The sequence below is a fragment of the Rhinatrema bivittatum genome, chromosome 7 (genome assembly GCF_901001135.1).
Source record: "Rhinatrema bivittatum chromosome 7, aRhiBiv1.1, whole genome shotgun sequence".
NCBI lineage: Eukaryota > Metazoa > Chordata > Amphibia > Gymnophiona > Rhinatrematidae > Rhinatrema > Rhinatrema bivittatum.
This window is the reverse complement of record NC_042621.1, coordinates 190,940,942-190,966,898: the sequence shown is the minus strand read 5'-3', so window position 1 is coordinate 190,966,898 and position 25,957 is coordinate 190,940,942. Positions and strand designations below refer to the sequence as shown.

The window sequence follows — 25,957 nt, the reverse complement described above, 5'->3', positions numbered from 1 at the left end:
CCCCCACAACCTAACACCTTCTTTTGCCCACATAAAAGAGCAGGGAAGTGTCCCTTTGGAAAAACTACCTACAGGGTCCACAGGTGCAAAGGTGCCCATGAACTTTTCAGCAAGCCATGCTGCTGAAAATTGCCCACCCCTCACAATTTATTTTTTGAGATTAACATTGAAGTTATGCTTGTAGTTTGTACATATAGGGGCTGATTTTATAAGCCCTACACGTGCTGGGCCTATTTTATAAAGGCCTGGCGAAGCGCATAAAGCCCCAGTCCCGGGGCTTTACAAAAGCCGCTGTGTTGGAGGATCGCGTGCCGGCAGGCTGCTGCTGCGTGCAACCTGCGCCTGCCTCCAGGCAGGCGCAAAAGGTGAGTTAAGATTTTGGGGGGGATTAACATAGGGCTGGGGGAATAGGTTAGGGGAAGGGGTGGAAAGGTTCGTTTAGGGGGGAGGGAACTGGGGAAGCCTGCGGGCGTCAGCACGCGCAGGGTGCGCAATTGTGCACCCGCTTGCGCACGCTGACCCCCAATTTTATAACATGCATGCGCCTACGCGCACATGTTATTAAATCGGGCATATATGTGTGCGCACTGGGTCGTGCGCGTACATTTGAAAATCTACCCCATATTTGTTAAGAAAACATGAGAAGAGAGAAAATATGCCTGTAGATATATATATATATATATATATATATATATATATATATATATATGCACACACTACACGCTGTTTATATGTAGGCTGAATACCAGGGTAGGTTTTCAATGGGATGCCTAACAGCAGAAGTACATGAGGGCTTTTGAATCCAAAAAAGCCCAGCCCATTGTCAAACACAAGGCACCCACATTTGAATATTGGCTTGTTATACTGCTACACATAGACATGTGGTGTTAAATTATGGTATAAAGTATGTGCGTTAGCAGCATGCCTACTATGCATGGCATGTCCTGTATGTTTTTGGAACGTTAATGTATGCCAGGACCCCTGTGCTTCCTTACTAAGCTGATGGATCCCTTTCAACAAGGTACAAGGGAGAGGCGTGTTAACAGATTGGTATGTTCTGTTTGTAAGAGCACCCACTTGGAATGGACTGTTCTGAGAACAGTGTAGAGACCACTAGAGTTTTCTAGAAAGTCGGTGGGTAGTAGAGAGGTAATATGAAGAGAGGGAGCAGTTTTCTTTCTCTTTTCCCTCTGCAGTGAGCTGCAAAAGACATACACAAAGCACAAGCATGAGCGGCTAGACCAAAGGCTGAGGCTGGCAGGGTTTGTCTCTTTTCTTTTAGGTAACTCAGAAGAGAGGAATAAGTCTAATACTTTCTATTCTTTTATATTTGATTTTTTTCTTGAGGTCCTAAAAAGTTGGAAGAGTCTTGAGTTTCCCCACTTTCTGGGAGGATCAAAGGATTTTCTCAGAGGAGGAAAGAATCCTGTCTTAGATCAGAAAAGATTTTTCCAAGAAGTGTGCCAGTAAGGAATCTCAAAACTACATACCTACCTGACCATTATAGTTTGGAGAGAAGATGATTCCCACTAACTATTCCAGTTAGTGTTCATGGTGCCCACCCGGTACCATACCTCAGAGGAGAGGGTATGCCTGTGCAGTACTAGATCTAATGCTTTGTGGCAGAACAAAACATTAGAAATCAGATATGAAGGGGTGTCCTAGAGTAGTGTTTCTCAAGCTGATCCTGAAGTATCCCTAACCCGTCTGGTTTTCAGGAGATCTACAGTAAATCTATTTCATGCATATTCCTTGTGATATCCTAAAACCTGAACTGGCTAGGATCAATTTGAGAAACATTGTCCTAGAGACAAGAGAATAGAGGAATCCTTAGCACATGAGGAGATCTGCCAGCGAGGAGAAAAGGGGATCCTAAAGGAATGTATAGCTTGTGAGTGTACAAATGGAAGGAACAGATTCATTTCCATGTAAATTCACTCTTAGACTGTCACTATTGAAGCAATTGAATATTAAGCAATGTTATTTAATGGAACACCATCTGGAGAGTGATTAGAGATCTGTGTAAAAATCCCCAGTGGCACTGAAGCTTATCTTCCCCCTGATCAAAAAAGTAACTCAGCAAAGCCTCCCTTTACAGAGAGGTCATTGAAGTGGGCAACATGTACATGCATTGTTTACAACTATGCCCCTTTTTTAATGCAGCTAAAATCTTGAAAGTGCATGCATACTTTCAGGTAACGAAAAATCCACTAACACGATTTCAGCAAATCTACACACATTGCTGCTGAGTCCACATGCGAGATCCTGATAGACCCTTTGAAAATGTACTCCTGCAAGTATGGCTATTTATATATAGTAGGGTTGTGCACTAAAGAGTAATTTTTTTTAAATGATTTATACATGTAAATGTAACTACTATTGTAGCAATTTTCAAAAGCCATTTATCCTCATAAATTGCACTTATGTGAGTAGATCCTTTGGACAATTCAATGGCATATATTGTAGCAATTTTCAAAAGCCCATTACACAGGTATAATACCCATTTTTAAGAGTATAAATGCTTTTGAAAATCAGGCCTTTCATTTTTTAAATTTCATTTTAGTTTTCATTTTGCTTTTTTTGTTTTCATTTTGTTTACAATTTACTTCATTCCATTTTGTTTATTTGAAACAAAAATAAACTAAAAACTAATGGGGGAAAAATCTAATTAAAAATAAAGGAAAGAGCTGGGGTCTCCTGCCCCTATTGGAAAAAAAAAATTAAAAAATAAAGCCCCACCCCAAAACCTCTGTATATCCATTCAATAAAGTGGCATCAGCCTCATGGCCAGTCAGTGGCGTTTTTAAATACAGACCCAGTTGGGCAAATGTGTCTGGGGATTGCTCCTGCTCTATTTGGATCTCTTAAGACCCATGGATGGGGTAAGATGGGTCTGGAGCAGGCAGGCCCAAGGAGGGTTTTAAATATTTACTTTTTGTGACACTGGTGCAGTTTTTTCAATAGGGGAGGGAGGAATGGGGGTGGAGTGAGGACTGAGCCTGATAGCTGCTTTGGGAAATGAAACCAAAGCAAAATGTACAAAATTGTGTTTGTTTTCTTTCATTTCATTTTGAAAATGTGCGGTTAAAACCCTATAACCTAATGGCAGAGCTTATGGGTGAATGTATGTCCTATATAGCCAATGCCTCCCTCTCTTTAGAAAAGCGGATTTTCTCATTGCCATAGAATTGTGATTTATTGTTCTAACTACAGTATTAACACTAGTATAGATTTAATGCAAATTTTAAAGTGACTATTTTTCCTCTCAAAGACTGTAGATATTTCATCTTCAGTTCCACTGATACTTTCCTTTGTGGTTAGCCCTGGTATCCAGTCTTCATTTGTGTTCAAATTGCTCTGCTGCCTGAACATTAATTGTCTCACAAATAGACAAGCATTTTCTAAAAGTAATTGGGTCAGAGAATTTATTCTAAGGATTTAGAAAAAGTTGTTAAGTGATATATGAAAAAAGTTTGCTAATGTCAAATGAAGATACAGAAAAATCATAGCAGGCATACACCATTAGGTGAGAAATGTACACCTATAGTGCATGCAATAGAACTGTGAACTACAGCTTATATTGAAAATGCTTTTGATCTTTGTTTTGTTTGTATGCAGTGATCCTGTCCAGTTACAACAGCTTCACAATCAGGTTTTGTTTGAACAGAAGCATCTGCAGCCATCATCACCATTTTCTTCACCTACAAGAGACTTTCAGTTTAACATGAATGTCTTGAACTCTACTGCTTCCTCTATTCAACAGTTAACATCAACTGCCTACCAACAGCCCCAAACTACTCTTCAACAAACATTCACCTATGCTCGACCCAAACAGTTCCTTGTAACCTCGACCCAAACAGTTCCCTGTAACAGCTCTTCTGCGCCTGCACTCAACTCTATGCCTCAGGCAAACCAGAGGACACAGAGGAAGGAAAATCTCTTGGGTTCCTCCTCATCAGAGCAATTGCAGTCCCAACCAATGTATTCAGGCAGAACTAAGCCGTCTCCATTAACTTCAAAAGAATCCATGTTGCCTCCTCCCCTGCAGAACTACTCTAGCCAGAATCAATTTCAGGCCCGAACAATGTCTCCACCTCCTGTCTCTCCAAATATTCGGATTCAGAACCCAGCAGCTTTTCTCAGTGCTGTACTGCCTTCATTACCTGCTACCCCACCACCAACAAATGCTATGGGTCTGCCTAAAAGTGCACCAGTTTTGTAAGTAGACTTAGAGCTAACCTTGCATGTTAAGATGAGCAGTTTTGGATACTTTGAGAACCAAGCATCAGGCATATTATCAGTCAATTAATTTTCTCCTGTTAACTTGTGTCAAAGGAAGTATTAATTACATTGTGATGCTTGGTAAAGGAAAATTATACCATACAGTGCAGTATTAATAGTCAGATTCATTTAAATAAATCACCTTTTTTCATATGAGATTATGAAATCAAACTCTTGGACTAATTATATTTGCCTTTCTTATCTTATACCTAACATAGAAAATTCTTCTTTTCATTTTTTTCAATTTGATATTCTGCCTTCTTAAAAGACCACAAAGCAGATTACAAAGCAAATATATAGTATAACAAAATGCAATAATTTATAATAATTTAAAATACAAACACAATATTAAACAATATAAAATTAATTTTATGGTGGGATACATTCCATTTTAAAACTATTTACCAAATGCTACTAAATGTAACATAGAAAATATCCACAGAAACTAGACTTCTAAGTACCTTAAAAGATATAAGATGTTCTGAAAAAAAAAAACTTATGAAAAAACATAGTTGCAATGAAAAGGGTTAAAGGTAAATTGTTATTGTGCCAGTCATAATGACTATGCAATCATAAGGTTGAGAACAATATTCAGTCATAAATTAGACTGATATTGCAATATCTCACTAGGAGATGTGGGCTAAGAATGAAAAAGTTGTACCAATGGAAATATTATGTAAGATATTTTCATTTCAAGTCATATTAAATAACTTAGGACCATCACAGTTTTATTTATATATCTAGTAGTCAACCTAAACCAAGAAGGCTAAGACATCTTGGTTTATACCCTACAGAAGCATAGCGTTCAATTTATGCATCTATATAAAAGCCACTCAGAACACAGGTAAACTTCCATTTCTCTACAACTTTTCTTCTTATGATGCTTGAGAATGTGGGAAAGGCCCTGTGAAACATGCAGGGCTCTGTTTTCCAAAGGTTCTCCCCTATCCCATGCCTGTAGCAAAATTGCAATGAAAACTAGTCCTTGACTATGTTCTCAAAAGGCAAGCCCTAGAATGGTATTCTCAGACTGCTGGTTTTTCAAGTTAGAGAACTGTGGAACAATTGTGAACCTGTCACTTATACGCAGAGATTTTGTCCTAAAATTGCATTTCTAGTGAACCACTAATGCAGTAAAAAGTATGCCTTTGCTGAAGGAAGACATTTTGCTATAAGTGACACTCTTGAAATGCTTAGGTGCTGCTCTTCTTTTTATGATTTCCCAGCCAGGCTATTGCTGTTTATCAGCTGTAATTAATTTTTTACTTTGGCATTTACTGCCTAGTGAAAGTGGTTTCTGAAACTTGTACTGTTTTTCTTTTTGTAATTTTGTCAGACCACAATGTATTGTCTGATGATGCTTACTGCCAAAGGAAGCAATCAAAAGCTGAATTTTAGCAGCTGACTTAACCCTGTAGTAACTAAGAAGTTAGAAGTGGTATCAACAAGAAAACTGAATGGACAAAACTTGCTAGTCAGCATACATTCATGCAAATGTGCATTGCTTAAAATAGGGAGGGTAATTTTGAAAGCCATTTCCACAGATAAAACAATTTCCCTCCTTCTGTGTGGGTAAACCTCCTCATGTAGTGCCACTCTACACATATACCTGCAGTGAAAAGAGGCATTCCTGGGGAAGGGGAGGAGTTAGGAAGGGACTTGCACTTAATTGCTTGCTTTTGAATTTTCAAAAGCATGTATGTATTTCTTCCTGAGAAAACTACCTACACAAAATAGCAGGTGTAAAAGTGTGCAGGTAGTTTTCTTGGGATCATTTTTAAAGTGACACTATGTGGGTACTTTCACTTTGAAAATTGGGGCAAAGTCTACAGGTAAATAGTACTTTGCACCAGTGTAGGCAGTTAGAAAATTACCCCCTTAGAGGGTAATTTAGAACACAGTTCATAGCAGTAAATTCTACATGTGCCTGTTATACGCAGACTTTATCACTAATTATCAAAGTGATTTTATGTGCATAAACTCACTTTGAAAGTGCTGGGTTAAAGTTCCCTTGTACATGCACAGTTGGTCCTAGCAGTGCATAACTTCTGTGTGTAAACTTATATGTAGATTTTAAAAAATCCAAATGACTGCCTGTAAGTGCTATTTCTACCCTAACTCCACCCCCAGGAATGTCTGCCATGAGTGTACATAAAACTACATGTATAATTGGGTTATATGTATACTTTTAAACATATACCCACCAGAGTTATTTCAAAGAGTCATCTGCATGCATAAAGTTGGGTTTTCTGTGTGTAAGTGGCTTTGAAAATTATCCTCTTAAAAGATAAAGTTATGGGAAACTCAATCGAATAGGAATTTTCTTTACTTATTGGCAGCTTGAACATGTTATTACTAGACCCCTAAAAAGTATATGTTCTATGATTATTATTTTCATCCATTTTAGATTTAAAATAGAACCATATAGTTAAGTAAATATCCTCATATTATTCAACATGTTTGCTCAAGTAAATTGACAGGATTAGAGAGTTTCCAAAAAAAGAATAATAAAATTCTTGCTATCTTCATTTTGGGTTAGGTCACACATACAAAACAGAGTTCTCTTGACAGTGACTTTTACTAATGGAAACAATGCTTCACTGAATAATTATATGAAACTATTCACTCTATTTCTAGCAGTATTTTCAATAAAGGATTTATCTTTCAGGCCATCAGCAGGGATTATATTAAAAACGCCAAGATCGCAGAGGCTGGCGGCAGTGGACACTATTCGTGGTAATAAGGATGCTGTTGTACGTGACTTAGAAAGAAAACTGCGTATTAGAGAGGATGTTCCTCCACATAATCAGTATCTCCAGGTAAGATATTGGTGACTAAAACAGATGTGTATCTGAAGATGCTCAAGGCTATTGAACTGAGATTAAACATCTTTCCATAACATGATTGCTTCTTGTATTACAAAAGTCTCTTGTCATTTTAGAAATGACTTCTGCCTACCTTGTTAACAGGATTATTGCAGGTTCACTCTGGGTGAGTGTAGTAAAAGACAAAGACACAAAGGGCTGGTATCTCCTAGGCAACTCTTTTGATGAGATCCACAAGTGTGCTGCTTGTATTCAAGACACAAAACGTTATCCTGCAGGCTCTTTTCCTGACCAGATCTGCTACTTAAGAAAATACAAAGCTATATTCACACTCTTCCTAACACTCTGTCAGCATACAATAGATATTGGGATAAGCTGTGTTTATGATTAAGCTTTTAAAGGCAGCACAAATTACACAGATATAGCAAAGAAAATAATTGCAATGACAATAATGTATTGCAAACATAATTAAAGCAGCAGAGTTTCTTCTGTCAGTGAGAATTGTCTCTCGCTGTCTTGTTCCTCTGCCATCTCCATTCCCTGCTTCTATTAGTTATATCCTTTTCATCTGCACATCTGAAACCATATTTTGAGAGACACATACAATTTCCCAAAACATGCTCCAGAGTGGGAACTCCCTCTCTGTCTGTTACAGTCTGCTACATTCTTATCTTATTCCGTGAAGCGTCTGCGTGATTGAGAGGAAGGAAAAGCACCTTTCCCCTGTCCCTGCCTAAAACCACAACACACAAAGCAACACAGAATGGCTTTCACTGAGCTAATCCACATCTTTTGTGGTGTGTCAGTGTCAGTGGTCTGACCCAGTATGGCATTTTCTTATGTTCTTATGTTCTTATGAGTCTTCTTAGGCCTAGTTTCTGAACACATCCTTAGCCAGAGTTGTTAGACTCAGGCTAATCAGTTCCTTTACATTCTACACCCTGGACTCAGAGGCTTCACACTGACACCTGCTGGATGAAAGATTTTATAATCTATGGCTATATTGGTGGCAACACTATTCAAAGAATGTTTGGTACATAAATGCATTAAACACTGGCCTTCTAAGCACTAGCAAATTCAAAAGACCAAGGCTCTACCATATTTGCCAAAAAAAAAGCTAAGCCCATTAGTTCATTGCTCATTGTAAAGCTGGTCAGATAACCCCCAAACAAGAACTCTAACCTCATCTAAGCTTTATATCCCTTGATGTTTAGGTGCTCCAGAAGTCTGGCCAAATTGAAATCTTCAGCAGGGCATGCCTCCGTGCTGTCAGGACTCTCTGTGGCAATTCTCAGCAATTCCTCTCATCCATTGCAATGCTTTCTGCTCGAAATTGTGTAAATGTTTGGCTCATCTCACTTTCAGGGCACACTTGACTTTTCAGAGTTCATAATCAGGCTCTTATTGGATCAGATCAGTGGCAGGCCCTCTTTGCTCATCATGGCCTACTTAGCAAAAGTTCATTGTATTCTCTTAAGTTGTACATATGCAGTTAATCAGATGTCTTTCCATGCTAAGCTGAGTTCTGGTCTCAAGTTCTTGCTTGCCAACTTCTCACACTGGCAGTTCACACCCTGTTTTATTATATTTTTTTATGTATTTGGATCAGTTAAACTCAGGTGTATCTTACTCACTTATCTCCCACCTCTTGACATCTAGATACCATGTGATAATATTAAGATGTACAAGAAGAAAATTTGTCAAAATAAGAAATGTATAAACCAAGACAATATGTAGCATTGATTATATATATATATTGGAAATGCAAAATAAATTGCTGAGCTTTAGAAAGAAAAATGAAACATAGAAACATACATAGAAACATAGAAATGACGGCAAAAGAAGACCAAATGGCCCATCCAGTCTGCCCAGCAAGCTTTCACACTTATTTTTCTCATACTTATCTGTTATTCTGACCACTGAGGTCAGGGCCCTTATTGGTAACTTTTTGGTTTTAATTTCCTTCCACCCCCACCATTGATGTAGAGAGCAGTGCTGGAGCTGCATCAAAGTGAAGTATCAAGCCTAATTGGTTAGGGGTAGTAACCGCCGCATTAAGCAAGCTACTCCCATGCTTATTTGTTTACCCAGCCTGTGCAATTTAGTCCTTGTTGGTTGTTGTCTGAATGTAAATCCTCTTTTCTTTATTCCCCCTGCCATTGAAGCAGTGAGCTGTGCTGTATGTGTGTTCAAAGTGAAGAATCAGGCTTGATTGGTTCAGGGTAGTAACCGCTGCAACTACTCCCACACTTATTTGTTTACCCAGACTATGCAGTTCAGTCCTTGTTAGTAGTTGTCTGAATGTAAATCCTCATCTATATTCCCCCCTGCCATTGAAGCAGAGAGCTACTTGGATATGCATTGAAAGTGAAGTATCAGGCTTATTTGGTTTGGGGTAGTAACTGCCGCAACAAGCAAGCTACTCCCACGCTTATTTGTGCATGCAAATCCTTTTTCCCACCTTTCCTCTTGCCGTTGAAGCATAGAGCAATGTTGGAGTTGCATTAACCTTGTGTATGTTTATTGAATAAGGGTATAAATCACCAGATAGTAGCTTTCATTTCCACAAGCCACCTCCATGCCTCTTCTCCAGGGCCAGAGGAACCACTAGGCGAGCTAGGCCTGTGCCTAGAGCGCAGAGACTTAGGGGGCACCGCCGCCGCTCGCAGCCACTTCAGGCGGCAGAATTTTGAAAGGGCAAAAAGTGCCGCTTCAAAATTCTGCCCGCCCCCGCCTCACCCTGCTCTCTCCCCCCCCCCCCCCCCCCCCCATCGTGCCATCCTCCCGATGCCCCCTTTGTGGTCCAGCAGAGGGCTCGGGAGCGATCTGCCACTCCTGGAGCCTCGACTGCCACTAACCAAAATGGCGCCAGTGGCCTTTAGCTCCTACCATGTGACAGGGCCCAACCATTGGCACCGGTAGCCCCTGTCACATGGTAGAGGCTGAAGGCCACCGGCGCCATTTTGGTTAGTGGCAGCCAATGACCCAGGAGCGGCAGATCACTCCCGGGGTCCCCGCTGGACCAGGTGTTTTGTGAGGGTTTTATGGGGTGGAGGGGGAGGTTGGGAGGATGGGGTAGTGGCAGCATGTGGTCCCTGCCCCTAGAGTCGGACTGTGACCAGGAGCGGGCTGGTGGCAGCACGATTGGGGGGGTGGGCGGTGCAAGGCTGAAGGTTCCTAGGGTGCCGAATCCCCTTGCACCGGCCCTGCTCTTCTCTTCATTCACATCCTCAAGACTTTATGGATCCACCGTGTTTATCCCACACTCCTTTGAAATCCTTCACAGTTTTGGTCTTCACCACTTCCTCCGGAAGGGTGTTCCAGGCATCCACCACCCTCTCCATGAAGAAATATTTCCTGACATTGGTTCTGAGTCTTCCTCCTTGGCATTTTAAATCATGACCCCTGGTTCTGTTGATTTTTTTCCAACGGAAAAGGTTTGTCGTTGACTTTGGATCATTAAAACCTTTCAAGTATCTGAAAGTCTGTATCATATCACCCCTGAAGACTCCTTTCCTCCAGGGTATACATATTTAGATTCTTCAATCTCTCCTCATAAGTCATTCAATGAAGACCCTCCACCTTTTTGGTCGCCCTTCTCTGGACCGCCTCCATCCTGTCTCTGTCCCTTCGGAGATACGGTCTCCAGAACTGAGCACAGTACTCCAGGTGAGGCCTCACCAAGGACCTGTACAAGAGGATAATCACTTCCCTTTTCTTACTTGATATTCCTCTCTCTATGTAGCCCAGCATTCTTCTGGCTTTAGCTATCATCTTATCACATTGTTTCGCCGACTTCAGATCATTAGACACTATCACCCCAAGGTCTCTCTCCTGCTCCCTGCATATCAGCCCTTCACCCCCCATTGAATACATTTCTTTCAAATTTGCACACCCCATATGCATGACTCTGCACTTCATTGCATTGAAACTCAGTTGCCATATCTTCAACCAGTCTTTCAGCTTCCTTAAATCCCGTCTCATTCTCTCCACTCCTTCCGGCATTTCCAAATTGTGTAGCAAGTATATGAAATTTATCATTCATTCTGGGATAGTATTGAAATCCTTTCAGGGAATGACTTGCGAATCAGGCACAATTATCTACATAGACATTTCTAAAATGTTACCTCATTGTAGCACAATGAGCAGTCTATAGCAGGCCAGAGAATAGAGCCAGGCTGGACACCGGCTTGTTTTTCTTAAATGTTTATTAATAAACAAAACAAAACAGTTCTGCTTACCTTAGCAGTTCTTAAACAAGAAAAACAGCAATGTAATTTACAGGTCAGCAGTATTGGCCTTCCCTAGGCTTCCTTCTCATCCCTGGGGCTTCATCTTCACTCCCAGCCCTGGCTAGTTATTCCTTTTTTCTAGGGAACTGGCTTGGACCAGAATTCCATAATGATATAGAGGTTAAGGTAAACAAGACTAAATCTCTGGAGTCAGACCTTTAAGGTGTTCTGGGGTTTTCTCCTGCATACTCCACACATAAAGAAAAGAAACTTTTTCTTAATCAGGACTACCTCTATAGGGCATGAGAGTGCATTTTTTTCTAGGTTAATTAATTTAATGTGCCACAATTCTATGAACCCTTTTTTTAAAGTGATACTTATGTAACTGTTATCCATAGAAGCAGATGCAATATATATAACCTCTTTTTATTTATTTCCCCCTATTGTCTCAAATATCTGTGAGTAATATCCATTGAGGAAAAAAAACCCTCAAAGTCCAAGTTAAGTGTATTCATGCCTCCCCTTCTTTTCCCACAGTTTATGCCAGTCATTATGTTCTGGATCTGGATAACCCTAAGAGCATCCAATATATGCAAAAAGTGAGAAACAGCAAGATCTTTGTTACGGACACTAAAATTCCCTTCAAATTATAAAACATTTGAATAAAACAGACAAGGTTGTATACTTATTAACTTTCAGTCACATGCAATTCTCACTTAACTCTCCCAATGAGATGGGAAACCAGATTAAGACAGTTAAACTATTAAATTAATTCTCATTACCCACAAACTGTATTGAAAACTGATTCAAAATTGGTTTTTGAAGAAAGTTAAATAAATATTATACTGTACCAGTTGTACTGTACTCACACATCTGGTTAAATCAAAAAAGGATTAACTGATGTAGGTCTGATTATACTTGATCTACCTAAAGTCTACAGGTTCATTGGACACACAATATGGTTACTGTATTTCTCAACAAATACATGAGAATTTAGACCCCCCCCCCCCCAAAAAAAAAAAAGATAAATTATATCTTAGAAATAAATCAACAACACTATGTCTAGGTGAGGCAGTAAAAAAAAAAAAAAAGAGGGATGATGAAAAACAGATCAAATAAAAAAATGTATTGTTGTACATTGCTTTCATAAAAAGTCCATTCTTTTTAAGAGTTACTTTTTCACCCCAAGGCACTTTTCACATCTAAGTCCTTAGCAAGCTGCACTGATTGGTAAATATCCCACTAAAAAGAGCTTGGTTTATAACATTATCCCTTCATTGAATTATACCATATAATTGTATCTAGGCCTAATCTAATTCATTATAGCTAAACTATGATAGATAATTCAATTTAACTCCTCTAAATTGATTGCTCATTAGAGATGGAGCTTAAAATTAGTATATTAGAGGAATTAGGTTGCAGGTTATAGGCCACCCTGAAGTGTAGCATCTATGGGGGAGTATCAAATTATCAGGGTCATTTATCATTTCGTGTTAAGGCCCTAATGCTTGTGGTAATAGCAGTGGGGAGGGGAAGGGAGAGAGAGACAGAGACCAGCATGTCACTCTATTTATACCACTGTAAGAGGGGGCTCTATTAACTCGGGATGAGGTTTGTGGAGGTGGGGTAGGTTTTGGGGAGCAGTTTTACAAACACAGTCAGAGGTACGAATTGCAAAGTTGACATCAGTGAAGATTTTCTGTTATTTGGAGTGATGAAAAGTAAAAGAGGAGTTGATGTGTACAATGTACTCTCTACTCAGCTTGATTGCAGCTAGGTAGAGAGTGCATCAAGCTAGATGTGAAAAATAGTGCAGGTGTGATAAGTGTATCATGCATTGTGGAAATTACCTATGTAATGTGGTAGCAGGGAAATTAGCCTAACCATGCCCCCTTTTTCATTGCGGGTGCTATTTCTGCTATATTTATAGCATTTTGATGAATCTAGGGCTATATGATCCAATCTAAACTTGAAGTATATCAATTCTCTCAAATGAATTTCATAAACTAAATGCAATAACATTTTTTTTCAGATTTGTTAATTCATACATAGAGAGAAAGGGGATCCAAGTAGTGAGTGATTTGGGGCGTGAATAAGGATAATTGTTGATACAAAAAAACACTAAGCAAAAATCTGTTTTGGAGATTGAACATTGAGAATCACAGTGAAGGGCTCTCAAATTAAACATAAGAAAAAGTAAGAAAGTTGTGAGTTAGAGGAGGACACCATTAAGATATCCTTTGTCTTATAGTCCATAACTCAGGAAAAGATAGCCCAAACTGTGGATCTTTTCTGCTGCTATTATAACAAGAAGGCGACAGACAGCACGTGGCTTTTTCTCAAGCCAATACATTTTCCAACTGTAATTCATCATACATATGTGCACAAAATAAATTAAAACTCGTCTAAAATAATTAGCAACTCAACTAAGTAAGGCACAAATTCATAACATGTCCAGATTCAGATATAGCATAATCATTGGAAGATGGGCCAGAAAACTACAATACAATTAGGGACATATTCCTTTGTATTTCAGTTTTTTTCAGATCACCTCTATGTGATGTAGGGTTGGATCTACTTAACAGGCTCCACACACACACACCACGAAATACATTATGAGTGGGATTTTAGGTTGTGTTTTTCTGACCTTTTTAAATTTAAATATTTCAGAGAAACCTTCATTTTATATTTCAGGCCACTGATTCAAGGTCACTAACAATGAAGATATTGCTTTGAATTAGCCTTTAAATTCCTCTGCTTTTTTGTAAGGGATGATGATTATGTGGTTATCTCTTAAAATATTTGTTGTCTTTTCAACTTGAAAATTACTTATAGACAGAATAGCATGAGTCCAAAAAGAGTAAGAGTTAAGCATATTAGATTAAAAATATGAAATGTCTAATATGAATGTTGAACTATTACTCTTACATTACCATTCGGTAGTGGGTACAGCAGCTGACTACCCAAAGCAGGTCTGAGTATTTTAGCTATTTATTTAAAATTCTCTCAGTCTGGAATCTTCTCTTAACCTGCCAGAAACTAAAAGCTGATCTACCAAAGCTAATGCTTTTTTCTAGAGTACAGTCCTCTGAAGGCTAATTCAATAGAATTATGCCTGTGAATGGCATTATAATATTTTCTTAACAACATTACTTCCTCTGTTAGAAAACAACAGATGAGGAAAAATTGGCCCGCAGACATCAGGGACCAAACAAAGCTTCCTCAGTCTTCATCAATGAAACAATTCATGATACTCCTCCTTCTCAGGTACAATACTGACCTATGGCCTCCATTACTCACCAGTCCTGCCTCAACTTCTTATTTTCAGGCTTTTTCTACCTTTTGCCTCAACTAACTTTTTATCGTGAAAAAGAATAATTTCTAGTGAAAATAATCCATCAGCTTTTCCAAATAAATATAACTATAACCACATTTGCTGAGTTATACTAACAGCTTCTAATTGTTCATGCTTGGATTGTGAAACTCAACTATTTGTATCTTAAAACCTTCTGTTCTGCCATTTCTACATATTTAATTGGAAACCTAGTGCTCTATTACTTGTCTAACCAAATTAGACTTTTTTTGATAAATAGAAATTAATATAGCAATTTAAGGAAAGCATTGAAAAGTGTTCAGGTAAGAATTATTTATAAGCAGCACATCAGAGCTGATTTATCAACGCTGGAAATACTTTTCTGTAATCTTCTTAGCATCTGATGTGGCATCTGACTGGTTGCAGACACTACATTTTTTTCCGCAGCCTATAGTATGTATGGAGACCCTGTTGCCATTATCAGCAAGAGAAGAGAGCTATGTGAAGATCTCAGTAAGCTTCAATGCTGAAATAAAGCTTGTGGCCTCCGATGGCCATAGTGGCAGTTCTGACTATCAGGAAAAGCATCATGGGATCTCTGTGGTTTTGTACCAGGGGAGATTCAATCAATACAGTCTGTAAAAATAATCATTGGTCACCTATTTCCATGCGAATACTTCAGTGATAAAACATCATTACACCCTATTTTTGACAGTTCTGTTCATATAATCAGGAGATAGTACACTGCAGTACATCAAACTCCCAAATTATACTTTTTGGGGGCTTTAAAGAAATGAAATGAAATGAGGATTAACAAACAAAACAATATAAAGTGATACTTTTATATTGGAGTAATTTAATACTGTTATTGATGAGCTTTCATGAGCTGCCACTCCCTTCTTCAGGGCCAAAACAGAATGAACAAAAGATGACATTGCCAGAAAATGCAAATGAAACATAAAATGAAGGGGAACAAGGAAGGCCGGTATAGGTGTGGGGGAGGAGAGATTGGTGTGTTAGAGTGATAGAAAGGTAACAGAGAAGCAGTAAGATTTTAGGTCTGGTAGTATGTTAAAAAAAAACCCCAAGTCTCTGTTAAATTCTTTCAACTCACTTAAAAAGATTTGGTCACCTCCGTTTCACTCTGACACATCCGCCCTTACCCCTTCACTCTTCCTCTTCCCCTTCACTGTGTGATTTGTTTGTGTTTTCTGGCAATGTCATCTTTTGCTTATTCTGTTTCAGACCTGAGGAGTCAGCTTCCAAAATCTAGTCACGAAATGTATTAGGTTAGCCCAATAGAAAGATATCATTTTATGTTACCTTTTTGTTTGTTAATTATTTTCATGCATTAAACTGAATGTGAAATAATACTTGATACTGTACATTTTTAAATCAGCGACAGAAAAAAAAAGGTTCATTACTCCAGCACTGTTTCTAAATATTAAGCATTTGGCATTGGATAGGAAGGAATTAAAAGAAAACAGAATTATTCTGACATTGCCTGGGAGCAACTCCAGATTGATTCTTTACTGAATTTAAGGAGACCAATACTTGATTTGCCAAACATGCATTGATAATTTAATACATTATACATTATTTTGTGACATATCACATTGAGTTCTGTTATCTGGAAATGATTCTTCCTATTAGAAACAATGACTTCTGGTTGAGTTAAACCATAAAATACTGGAGGAACAGCAGTAAAATATCCTAACATGTTTTACTCCTACTGTCGATCACTAATGTTGGCATAATGTGTTTGCACTTTGATCTCATGCTAAGGTCTCAGTGCTGGTCCAAGGCTAGTCTGATCTAATACAAAGTCCATAAGTAGATGTGGCTCAATTTAAGTTCCATGGGCCTTTTGGGGGTCATATTTAAGTTTCAGAAAAATAATGTACAAAAAATCTGTAAGTCAACTTATTTAAAAACATTTGGAAATAGTGTCCATGGATGTCATTTTCTGCAACATCTGGAAGGGAAAAAAATTGTGAAAGCAAAACTTTGTGCTAAAAGTGCTTCATTTAAGGATCTGACAAAAGTCGCACATTGCTTTTGTAGTTTGGTTTTGGGAAAGCATCAGGAATTTAAATCCTTGAACAAAAAAGAGAGTTATTGTAAATTAGTGCAAGTAAACTGACTTCCAGGCTTTTTCCACTTTTTTGACCTCCTTTTGCTTTAGGGGCTGATTTTCAGCAGATCTAGGTGGCAAAGGAAGGACTTGTCTGACTCAATCCTGCACAGTTAAAATGTCACCCTACAGAATGGCCATATTTTATATTTATCACCTATTTTAATTAAGTTGCTAAATGTTTCTGCCCAAAAAATGGGCATTCCCGGAGGTGAATTTTTAAGAGTCAGTTAATTCACCATGCACAGCAGCTTTTGAGAATTGACCTCTTAGTCTTTAAATTTGAACCTTAATTCCTAAAAATAAACACATTCCATTCTGAATTATTAATAAGCAGTAGATCCTAATGGGCATTGTTGTTGTTTTTCACCTGTGGGAAGACCCCCAAATTTGTGCCCACTTACATTCGAGTAGTACAAAATATTTTGGGTGGGGGAGACCCAAGAGTTTTCTATTGCCTGAGGTATTGTGTTTATTGGACCTTCATTTCTACCATGTGACCATTGGTATAATGTACAGCTATGCTTTATATTGTGGATTATGGAGATGTGTTAAGTGAAATTTCATGGGGTTTGATTTGAGTTAATGGGATGATTTTATTGTTGACCTAGGTGGGTATAAATTCTGGGTCCATTTGATGGAAGTGATCCTTTCTTTTTTTTTATAATTTTATTTTTAATTGCATTTACAATAAACACAAGATAACTTGTACCAGTAATAGGAATGTCACAAAAATAAAGTTTTAAGCAATTGCCACATGATATATAATATTATTATTATCAGCATTCCTTAAATAATGAAGTATTTTGGGGGAGACCAAGAACAGTAAAAGAGCGAATCATATCAGGAAATTACAAGAAAAGAATAATTTGAGAGCAGACCTACGTCTCTTCTTATTACCAAGACTGCATGAGTGACCAATTAGGAGTGAGTGTCCAGAAAGACCCTTAACTGGGATGGTTCAAAAAAATACATAATTAGCCCCAAGATGTTTCACTAGACATTTACATGGATAGCATAGCAAAACTTGCCCTCCGTGAGTAAGAACTTCAGATCTCATAGACAGAAATTTCCTTTGTCGTTCTTGTGTTACTCTTGTCACATCTGGATAAATCCAGATGTGCTTTCCATAGAAGGTAATATTCCTATTTCGCATGAAAAAACTTAATACCGTGTTCCTTTCACTCATAAAGGCAAAAGAAATTAACAAAGTTCCCCTTTGAGAAATCTCAGTCTCTTGAGAAAGTTCCAATAAATCAGAGATATCCATGTTATATTGCTCCTGAGTCGCTGCTCCTGAAGCTTCTATCTCCTTTGGTGGTAAATAGTAAGCTTTCGTTATAAGAGGCATTGCATCAGCTGGGATCTTCAAAACTTTCGCAATATAACTTTTAAAGAAATCAATTGGTGATATAGATTTAAGCACCGGGAAGTTGAGAACCCTTAAATTCAAGCTTCTTATTATATTTTCTATCAGGTCGATACTGTAAGACCGCGGGAGAGCGGATGAACGCCCGCTCTCCCGGCGCGTGCACCGGCCCCTCGCCGGTGCGGGCGATTCAGTATTTAAATGAGGTGACGCGGGAAAAACGGGGAAAAGGAGGCTCTAGGGACACTAGCGCGTCCCTAGCGCCTCCTTTTTGTCAGGAGCGGCGGCTGTCAGCGGGTTTGACAGCCGACGCTCAATTTTGCCGGCGTCGGTTCTCGAGCCCGCTGACAGCCACGGGCTCGGAAACCGGACGCCGGCAAAATTGAGCGTCCGGTTTTCGGCCCGACAGCCGCGGGCCGAATTCAAATTTATTATTATTTTTTTTTTACTTTTTTTTACTTTTGGGGACCTCCGACTTAATATCGCCATGATATTAAGTCGGAGGGTGCACAGAAAAGCAGTTTTTACTGCTTTTCTGTGCACTTTCCTGGCGCCAGAAGAAATTAGCGCCGACCCAAAGGTCGGCGCTAATTTCTTAGAGTAAAATGTGCGGCTTGGCTGCACATTTTACTTACTGAATCGCGCGCGCATACCTAATAGGGCCATCAACATGCATTTGCATGTTGAGGGCACTATTAGGTGCCGCGGGTGGGCCGTGTGTTTTCCTCCCCTTACTGAATAAGGGGTAAGGGAAAACACGCATCCAGAGCAGGCTGACAGTGCGCTCCGACGGAGCACACTTTACTGTATCGACCTGTATATTCTCAATTTTCTTAGAAGCAATTATCTCAGAATGTACCAAACCTTGCTGTACTTTTTCATATGAAGAAAACTTAGTTTCCAAAGCTTGAATCTTTAAATCTTGCATAGTAATCAAACTTTCCATAGCTGATATTCATTTATTTGTGTCAGAAGTAATTTGAGTAATTGAAAAAATAGCGGTTCCCAACGAGGCTAAGACTTCCTAAATGCAATCCAATGTTATTATTGCTGGTTTTCTTATTTTAAATTGGATACTCGGGATTTCTGTAACCTCACCTCCTTCACTCTGCAGGATGTTAAAGCCATTGGACCCCTCTTGTATTGCTCTTAACGTTGTTGCTTGATTCTTCGTTGAAGTATCAAAAGTTTCCAACCCCACCGGGTTTGCCATAGGTACAGAGTCAGAAAACGGCGTTTGCCCTATATTAGGATAATTAGACCTTCCCCTCTCTTGAAGAGGAGTAGACGTTGAAGAATTCTCACATACCGCAGGTATTCCAGATGGAGGGGGTCGGCATTCTAGGTGCACCGGGGCTTAATGAAATTTCATTGGCCAGGAGGGCATGGGTTTGCTCCGCTCCATTCCCCACAGTGGCCTCACTTCCCAGTTCTAGCATAGAAAAAAGAAATCGCTCAATCCTCTGCTGTATCAATTCAGATGAGGCCACAGGCTGCGAGAATTCCTTAACTTTTGCCTTACGTTTCATATGAGGCATAATTCATAAGTAATAGGCCACAGGAATTCAAAAAAGAAAAGCAAGTTAGAGAGAGACGACTTCTCTCTGCTACTCAATCGGTGGCTATCTTGGTCTCTTCATGTAGGAAGTGATCCTTTCTAAGTTGGAGCTGGGGAAGAGAGGAACCTCTAGGATGTAGAGGAGGTACTGGAGGAGGTCCCCAGGAACCCCCTCCTGTATAGCATGCACCCTACAGGGGATTTTCCCCTCAAGATAAGGGTCCAAGGCCATGGAATGGGGTGATGGTGATTCTTTTCTTAAGGAACTGGGCAAGGAAGAGGAATAGAAAGAAAGGCAATTCCTTCTCCCAAGGAAAAGAGTAATTTAGTGAGGCTCATGGAAGAGAGAACCTTAAGGAGGAGAGGAAGGGGTGTACTAAGATGAGGGGGAATCCAACAGAAAAAGGCAGTGTGGAGGAAAGTGGGCGAATTCTGCTCAGTGATCAAGGGAGAGGCCCAGAATGAAGAAAGAGTTGTTCTGAGGTTGAAAGTAGTCCTTGGGGTCAGGTGTGAGCAACCTGAGAAGTATTGAAGGTTGCCAGCTCAATGTTTCAGAATATGGAGAGAGGGGAAAGGTGAAGAGATGAGAGAGAAGATGCCTGAGGTCATGAGTTTATGAGTAGCTCAGGAGAATGGGAAAACTGGCCTCCTGGGGTTAATTGAGGATTCAAGCTCCAGATCCCATGTTGGAAAGAGGAGTAAGTGATAATAAGGGAGGATGGTATAGATCTAAATTCTGTTCAAGTGAAGTCTGAGAGATTTGTACCTTAATCCTAGGTTTTAGTGGTGGATGTTTTACTCTGACTGTGCATCCTATGAACACTGAGTATTCAGTACATAAATATCTACCCTATACTAAATTGTACTTAGTGACTATGAGAACCAGAAATAATGTTAAGATTTTTGGATTTATTTGGGAATGGTGTGACTCTGTTCTGAGACTCTACGTATGTCAGCACTCATAGACAAGTACAGGGATCGGTTTTATGGAGGGGGAGAAAGATCAAGGTTCTCCCTGACTAGTCAAGGGAAAATGAGCTACCCCACTGCTTCCATACGTGTCCACTGTTGTGCCAGAGGTGGACCCTTGAGCTGAGGTGGGGTTGGCACTACCCATAGGAGGGATCCTATGGGTCCCCACTGTCGGCAAGCAGTGTGGGCTGAAGGACAGAGACCAGCTGGCGGTTCACCAATACCACTCCTCATTCCCCGCAGGTTGAGCCTTTGGGTGCTGGGGCTGGATGGACTTAGGTGGGCCTCCGTAGGTCATCGATGGAAGGATCGAGAGGTCAGCCCAGAGGCAGCAAAAGTGGAATGAAGAAGCCTGTTCTGGAGGAGGCGGAGTCCCGAGACCCGGGCACCAATAGAACCAAAGTCAGACAGGGGGCGCCCGAGAAGAACAGGCCGAAGCCTGAGTAGGCCAAGTCCAGGACATAGACTAAAGAAGCGTCATAGGGCAAGCTGGAGTCAGGGCCAGCGGCAATCAGAACCAGTGGCAAGGTAAAGCTGAGGTCTGGGCAAGGAGAGCGTCAATGGCATAGTCAGAAAATGCAGAGGTCCGGTCTTGGAGAGAATCAATAGCAAGGTCAGGCAATGTAGATATTCGGGCTTGGAGAGAGTCAATAGCGTAGTCAGGCAATGCAGAGGTCTGGGTTTGAAGACAGTCAATAGTGTAGTCAGGCAATGCAGAGGTCTGGGCTTGGAGAGAGTCAATGGTATGGTCAGGCAAAGTAGAGGTCCGGACTTGGAGAGAGTCAATGCATGGTCAGGCAAAGCAGGGGTCATGTCCGAGAAGGCATTCCAAGTGTAGGTTAGGAATCAGGAACGCAGGAACGAGAAAACCAGGAACAGGAGTCAGCGAGGATCAGGAACCAGAAACAAAGGAGAATCACCAGGAGGCAACGAGTACACGACAAGCGTGGAGACTTATTGCAAAGGCAATCCTTAGGAGCAGAGCCCGACCTTAAGTACCGGGATTCTGCTGACGTCATCATCCGGGGCCGCGGCCAAGTTCCCACTGCGGGCCCTTCATAAGACTCAATGGTGCCCCGCCTAGGGAGGGGCGCAGCACTGGACGGCGGCATCTCTCCACGGGCCACACGGAGAGGCCTGACACGAAGCACAGGGATCTGCAGCTGAGTCTGAGGCACCAGGGGTGGCCCAAGGACGGAGCTGGCGGCCCACCGCCACCAGGGATAAGGAACCAGGATTCGTCTGAGAGAGATGAGGGGGCCGGGCTGCGGGTCTGCCGTGGCCGGCACGCGTAACATCCACTTCACCATATACATGGCGGTACATTTTTAACCCACTAAATAAATTTGAGAGTCTGTTCACTATTATACAGGAACAATATCACTCATTATTTTATGTGCCTCATGGAATTGGGCTTACACAACAATCATCATAACCCTTTAATTTATAAAGTATTCTTTGTGTTTTATGTTCCTGCTTTTAATGATTAGGGATGAGGGTATGGATGTTTTGACTCCTACATCTCCCAATTTGAAGGATTTATTTGAGTCATCACTGGAAGATGTGAAAACTAGAGCAACCCTGGTTGTTTCTTTTGCTATGGACTTGGATGGAGATTTGACTCTTTTGTTCTTTCTCAGGGATAGTAATGAGCCATTTGTGGGAGAGCCTGCTTGGATTTTTCTGGATCTCTCTAAAGGCACACAGAATATGTGGAAAAGATTTCTAGCTTTACAACAGCAGGTTTTGGAAGTTGGAGCCATTTTTTCCCCTAAGTTTCTATTTAGGGGTCATTTTCTAAGCATTTTTCCCATAGACACAAAATGGGAGAAAACCTTTAGTAAATGACCCCCTAAGTGTTTTGTGAATTATCAGGGCAATAGATTTATTTTTGTCGATCTTGATCATCTTATCTCTGTTCTTATGTCTCCACTATTTAGTTGGTCCCTAAGTAGATCCCCAGGCTAGGATTTTTGCAGTTTGAAGGCCATTCCTGCAGGCATTTCCACAGAGGCTTGTCTGGATTGATCAGCAGATCACTATAAATGCAGGATATGCATGAGGTGTAGGGTGCTATTTTTAGTTGTTCAAGGAACTTTGATTTTTTTTGTGATCCCCATCTTTCATCCCCACAGACTGATACAGGGGACATGGCTTTTGTCTGGAGTTTTGGAGTGAAGCGTTGGAGGAGCAGTATGGTGGCTGATCCCCATTTTAGGCTTCACAGCCTGATCCAAAGGAAGAGAGTCTGCCCTGGCCAGCACCCCATAATCTAGAAGGGATTGTATTGAAGGATTGAAGGCGAGTTTGAAAAAGGTTTTGTGCTGAGCCCTGTCAAGGCTAACCTAGACCCCTACAATCACCCCCTCCCACCTCTGAAAAAATTGACAGGGCCAGGGAACTCCCCAGCCCCCACTTTCCCTTTCCATGGGGTCGCCAATGTATAGGGCAGGAGTGATGCCCACTTGCTCTTGCCCTGATTTCAGTTATTTAAACATGTCACTGGCAGTCCTTAGGCTGGTGCCAAAGTGACAACATTCGTCTCCAGGATGGAAGGAATAAGTAGGGGACAGGGAGGTTCCCAGCCCAGACAATTTTTTTTTGGGGGGGGGGGGGTGCAAGAGAGGGGTCAGAGGAGCCTGAAGAGACTCCAACTGGGCCTGAATCAGTCTAGCCAGGTAGGCCTGCACCCTATGGCTTTCAAGAGGGGCATAAGGCTACTGGAGGGCCTCGGAGAGGACCATTTTATTTTTGGGTGTTTTTTTCAGTTTTTAATGTTTTCTTTTTTGTTTGGGAAATAAACTGAACTGAAATAAACACAAAAAGCCTGCAAAATATTTAAAAAATTCCCTAAAATGAAAAAATAAACTAAAACAAAAATTTTTGTTCTGCATATCCTTAGAGGAATCCATGAAAGAGCAACTATAACTTTTCTTTACTCTCCTTTTTCATTGGCAACTTAAATTTACTTCCTAAACCACAGAAACACTGCAGAGCTTTGGAGGAACATTGCCAGCTTGGAGTCCTATCAGAGGGATAGATACATGGGAAGTCAATGAGGGCTCAATATTCAGCGTGTTTGTCCAGTAAAGTTAGGGACTTTACCGGACAAATGATGGGATAGTCAGCACCGGCCAGCTAAAATTATTCAGTTAACTCTGGTGGGCCAAATAGCAAGCCTAAAGTTAACTGGACAATTATGTGGGGGAAAAAAGGATATTTACTAGGGATGTGAATCGTGTGATCGATCGTCTTAACGATCAATTTTGGCTGGGGGGGGGGGGGGAAATCTGATCGTCTTAGTTTTTTTGGTTAAAAAATCGTTTTATCGGCGGAGGGGGAGGGCGGGAAAACCGGCACACCAAAACAGCCCTAAAACCCACCCCGACCCTTTAAAATAAATCCTCCACCCTCCTGAACCCCCCCCAAAATGTTTTAAATTACCTGGGGTCCAGTGGAGGGGGTCCCGGCGCGATCTCCCGCTCTCTGGCCACGGCTGCGTTTATAGAAATGGTGCCGGTGGCCCTTTGCCCTTATCATATGACAGGGCAAAGGTAGCGCCGGCGCCATTTTGGCTCCTGGCTCCCGACGTCATGAGTGCAGGAGATCGCTCCCGGACCCCCGCTGGACCCCCAGGGACTTTTGGCCAGCTTGGGAGGGCCTCCTGACCCCCACAAGACTTGCCAAAAGTCCAGCGGGGGTCCGGGAACGACCTCCTGCACGCAGGCTGTATTGCCAATATTCAAAATGGCGCCGGCGCTACCTTTGCCCTCACTATGTCATATGTCATGCCCTTACCATGTGACAGGGTATCCGTGCCATTGGCCGGCCAGCCAGTGCTTCTACCATGTGACAGGGGCCAGCCAATGGCACGGATACCCTGTCACATGGTAAGGGTAAAGGTGCATCGGCGCCATTTTATTTTTAGAACAGCTGATGCCTGGGAACGGGAAATCTCTTCCCGAGGCCCCCCTGGATCTCTCCTCTCCCGAGGCCCCCCTGGATCTCTCCCCGAGGCCCCCCTGGACCACCAGGTAATTTTAAAAGGTTTTGGGGGGGTCGGGAGGGGGGGGTCGATTTAAAGGGTCGGGTGGGGTTTGTTTTTTTTAGCGGCGCGGGCCTCACTTAAATAAAAGGGGTCGGGAGGGTGGGGGGTCGATTTAAAGGGTCGGGTGGGTTGTTTTTTTTTTAGCGGCGCGGGCCTCACTTACAAAAATAGGGTCGGGAGGGTGGGGGGTTGATTTAAAGGGTCGGGTGGGTTTTTTTTTTTAGCGGCGCGGGCCTCACTTTAAAAAATAGGGTCGGGAGGGTGGGGGGGTTGATTTAAAGGGTCGGGTGGGTTTTTTTTTTTTAGCGGCGCGGGCCTCACTTACAAAAATAGGGTCGGGAGGGTGGGGGGTTGATTTAAAGGGTCGGGTGGGTTTTTTTTTTTATCGGGGCCATCGGCGCCATTTTAATTAGTGGCAGCCAAAATGGCGCCGATGGCCCGAGACCAGGAGATCGCACTGGGACCCCCCCCCCCCCCCCACTGGACCACCAGGTAACTTAACATTTTGGGGGGGTTCGGGAGGGTGGGGGAGGGTAAGGAATTGGTTTTAAAGGGTCGGGGTGGGTTTAGGGGTTGTTTTGGTGTGCCGGTTTTCCTGCCCTCCCCCAAATAATTCCCGTGCCCTATTTAACGATACAATACAAATGCCCCTGACGATAAATCGGGGGCATTTGTATTGTATCGTGCACTCTAACAATTTTGGACGATTTTAAAATTATCTGACGATAATTTTAATCGTTTAAAAACGATTCACATCCCTATAAAACATAAGCATTGTCAAGTTAAGTGTAAAACATTCATAAGACAGGCGAAGAGAGAATTTGAAATGAGGTTGGCCATAGAGGCAAAAACTCATAATAAACATTTTTTTAAATATGTCCGAAGCAAGAAACCTGTGAGGGAGTCGGTTGGACCATTAGATGACCGAGGGGTTAAAGGGGCTCTTAGGGAAGATAAGGCCATTGCAGAAAGACTAAATGAATTCTTTACTTCCGTGTTTTCTAATGAGGATGTTGGGGAGATACCAGTTCTGGAGATGGTTTTAATGGGTGATGAGTCAGATGAACTGAACCAAATCACTGTGAACCTGGAAGATGTAGTAGGCCAGATTGACAAACTAAAGAGTAGCAAATCACCTGGCCTGGATGGTATGCATCCTAGGGTACTGAAGGAACTAAAAAATGAAATTTGTGATCTAGTAGTTAAAATTTGTAATCTATCATTA

General features: G+C 41.2%; 1 protein-coding gene across 9 annotated transcripts in view; it reads left to right on the top strand.

Moving 5' to 3' along the window:
* Positions 1-25,957, top strand: part of MYPN (myopalladin) — a 389,049-nt gene that overhangs the window by 327,500 nt on the left and 35,592 nt on the right. For 8 of the 9 annotated variants that reach the window (XM_029609689.1, XM_029609690.1, XM_029609692.1 and 5 more), the window contains 3 exons: positions 3,619-4,218; positions 6,950-7,100; positions 14,504-14,605. In XM_029609689.1, coding sequence (XP_029465549.1) covers positions 3,619-4,218; positions 6,950-7,100; positions 14,504-14,605 — 853 coding nt within the window. The remainder of the gene's footprint in view (positions 1-3,618; positions 4,219-6,949; positions 7,101-14,503; positions 14,606-25,957) is intronic. The other variant, XM_029609684.1, reaches the window with a different exon arrangement.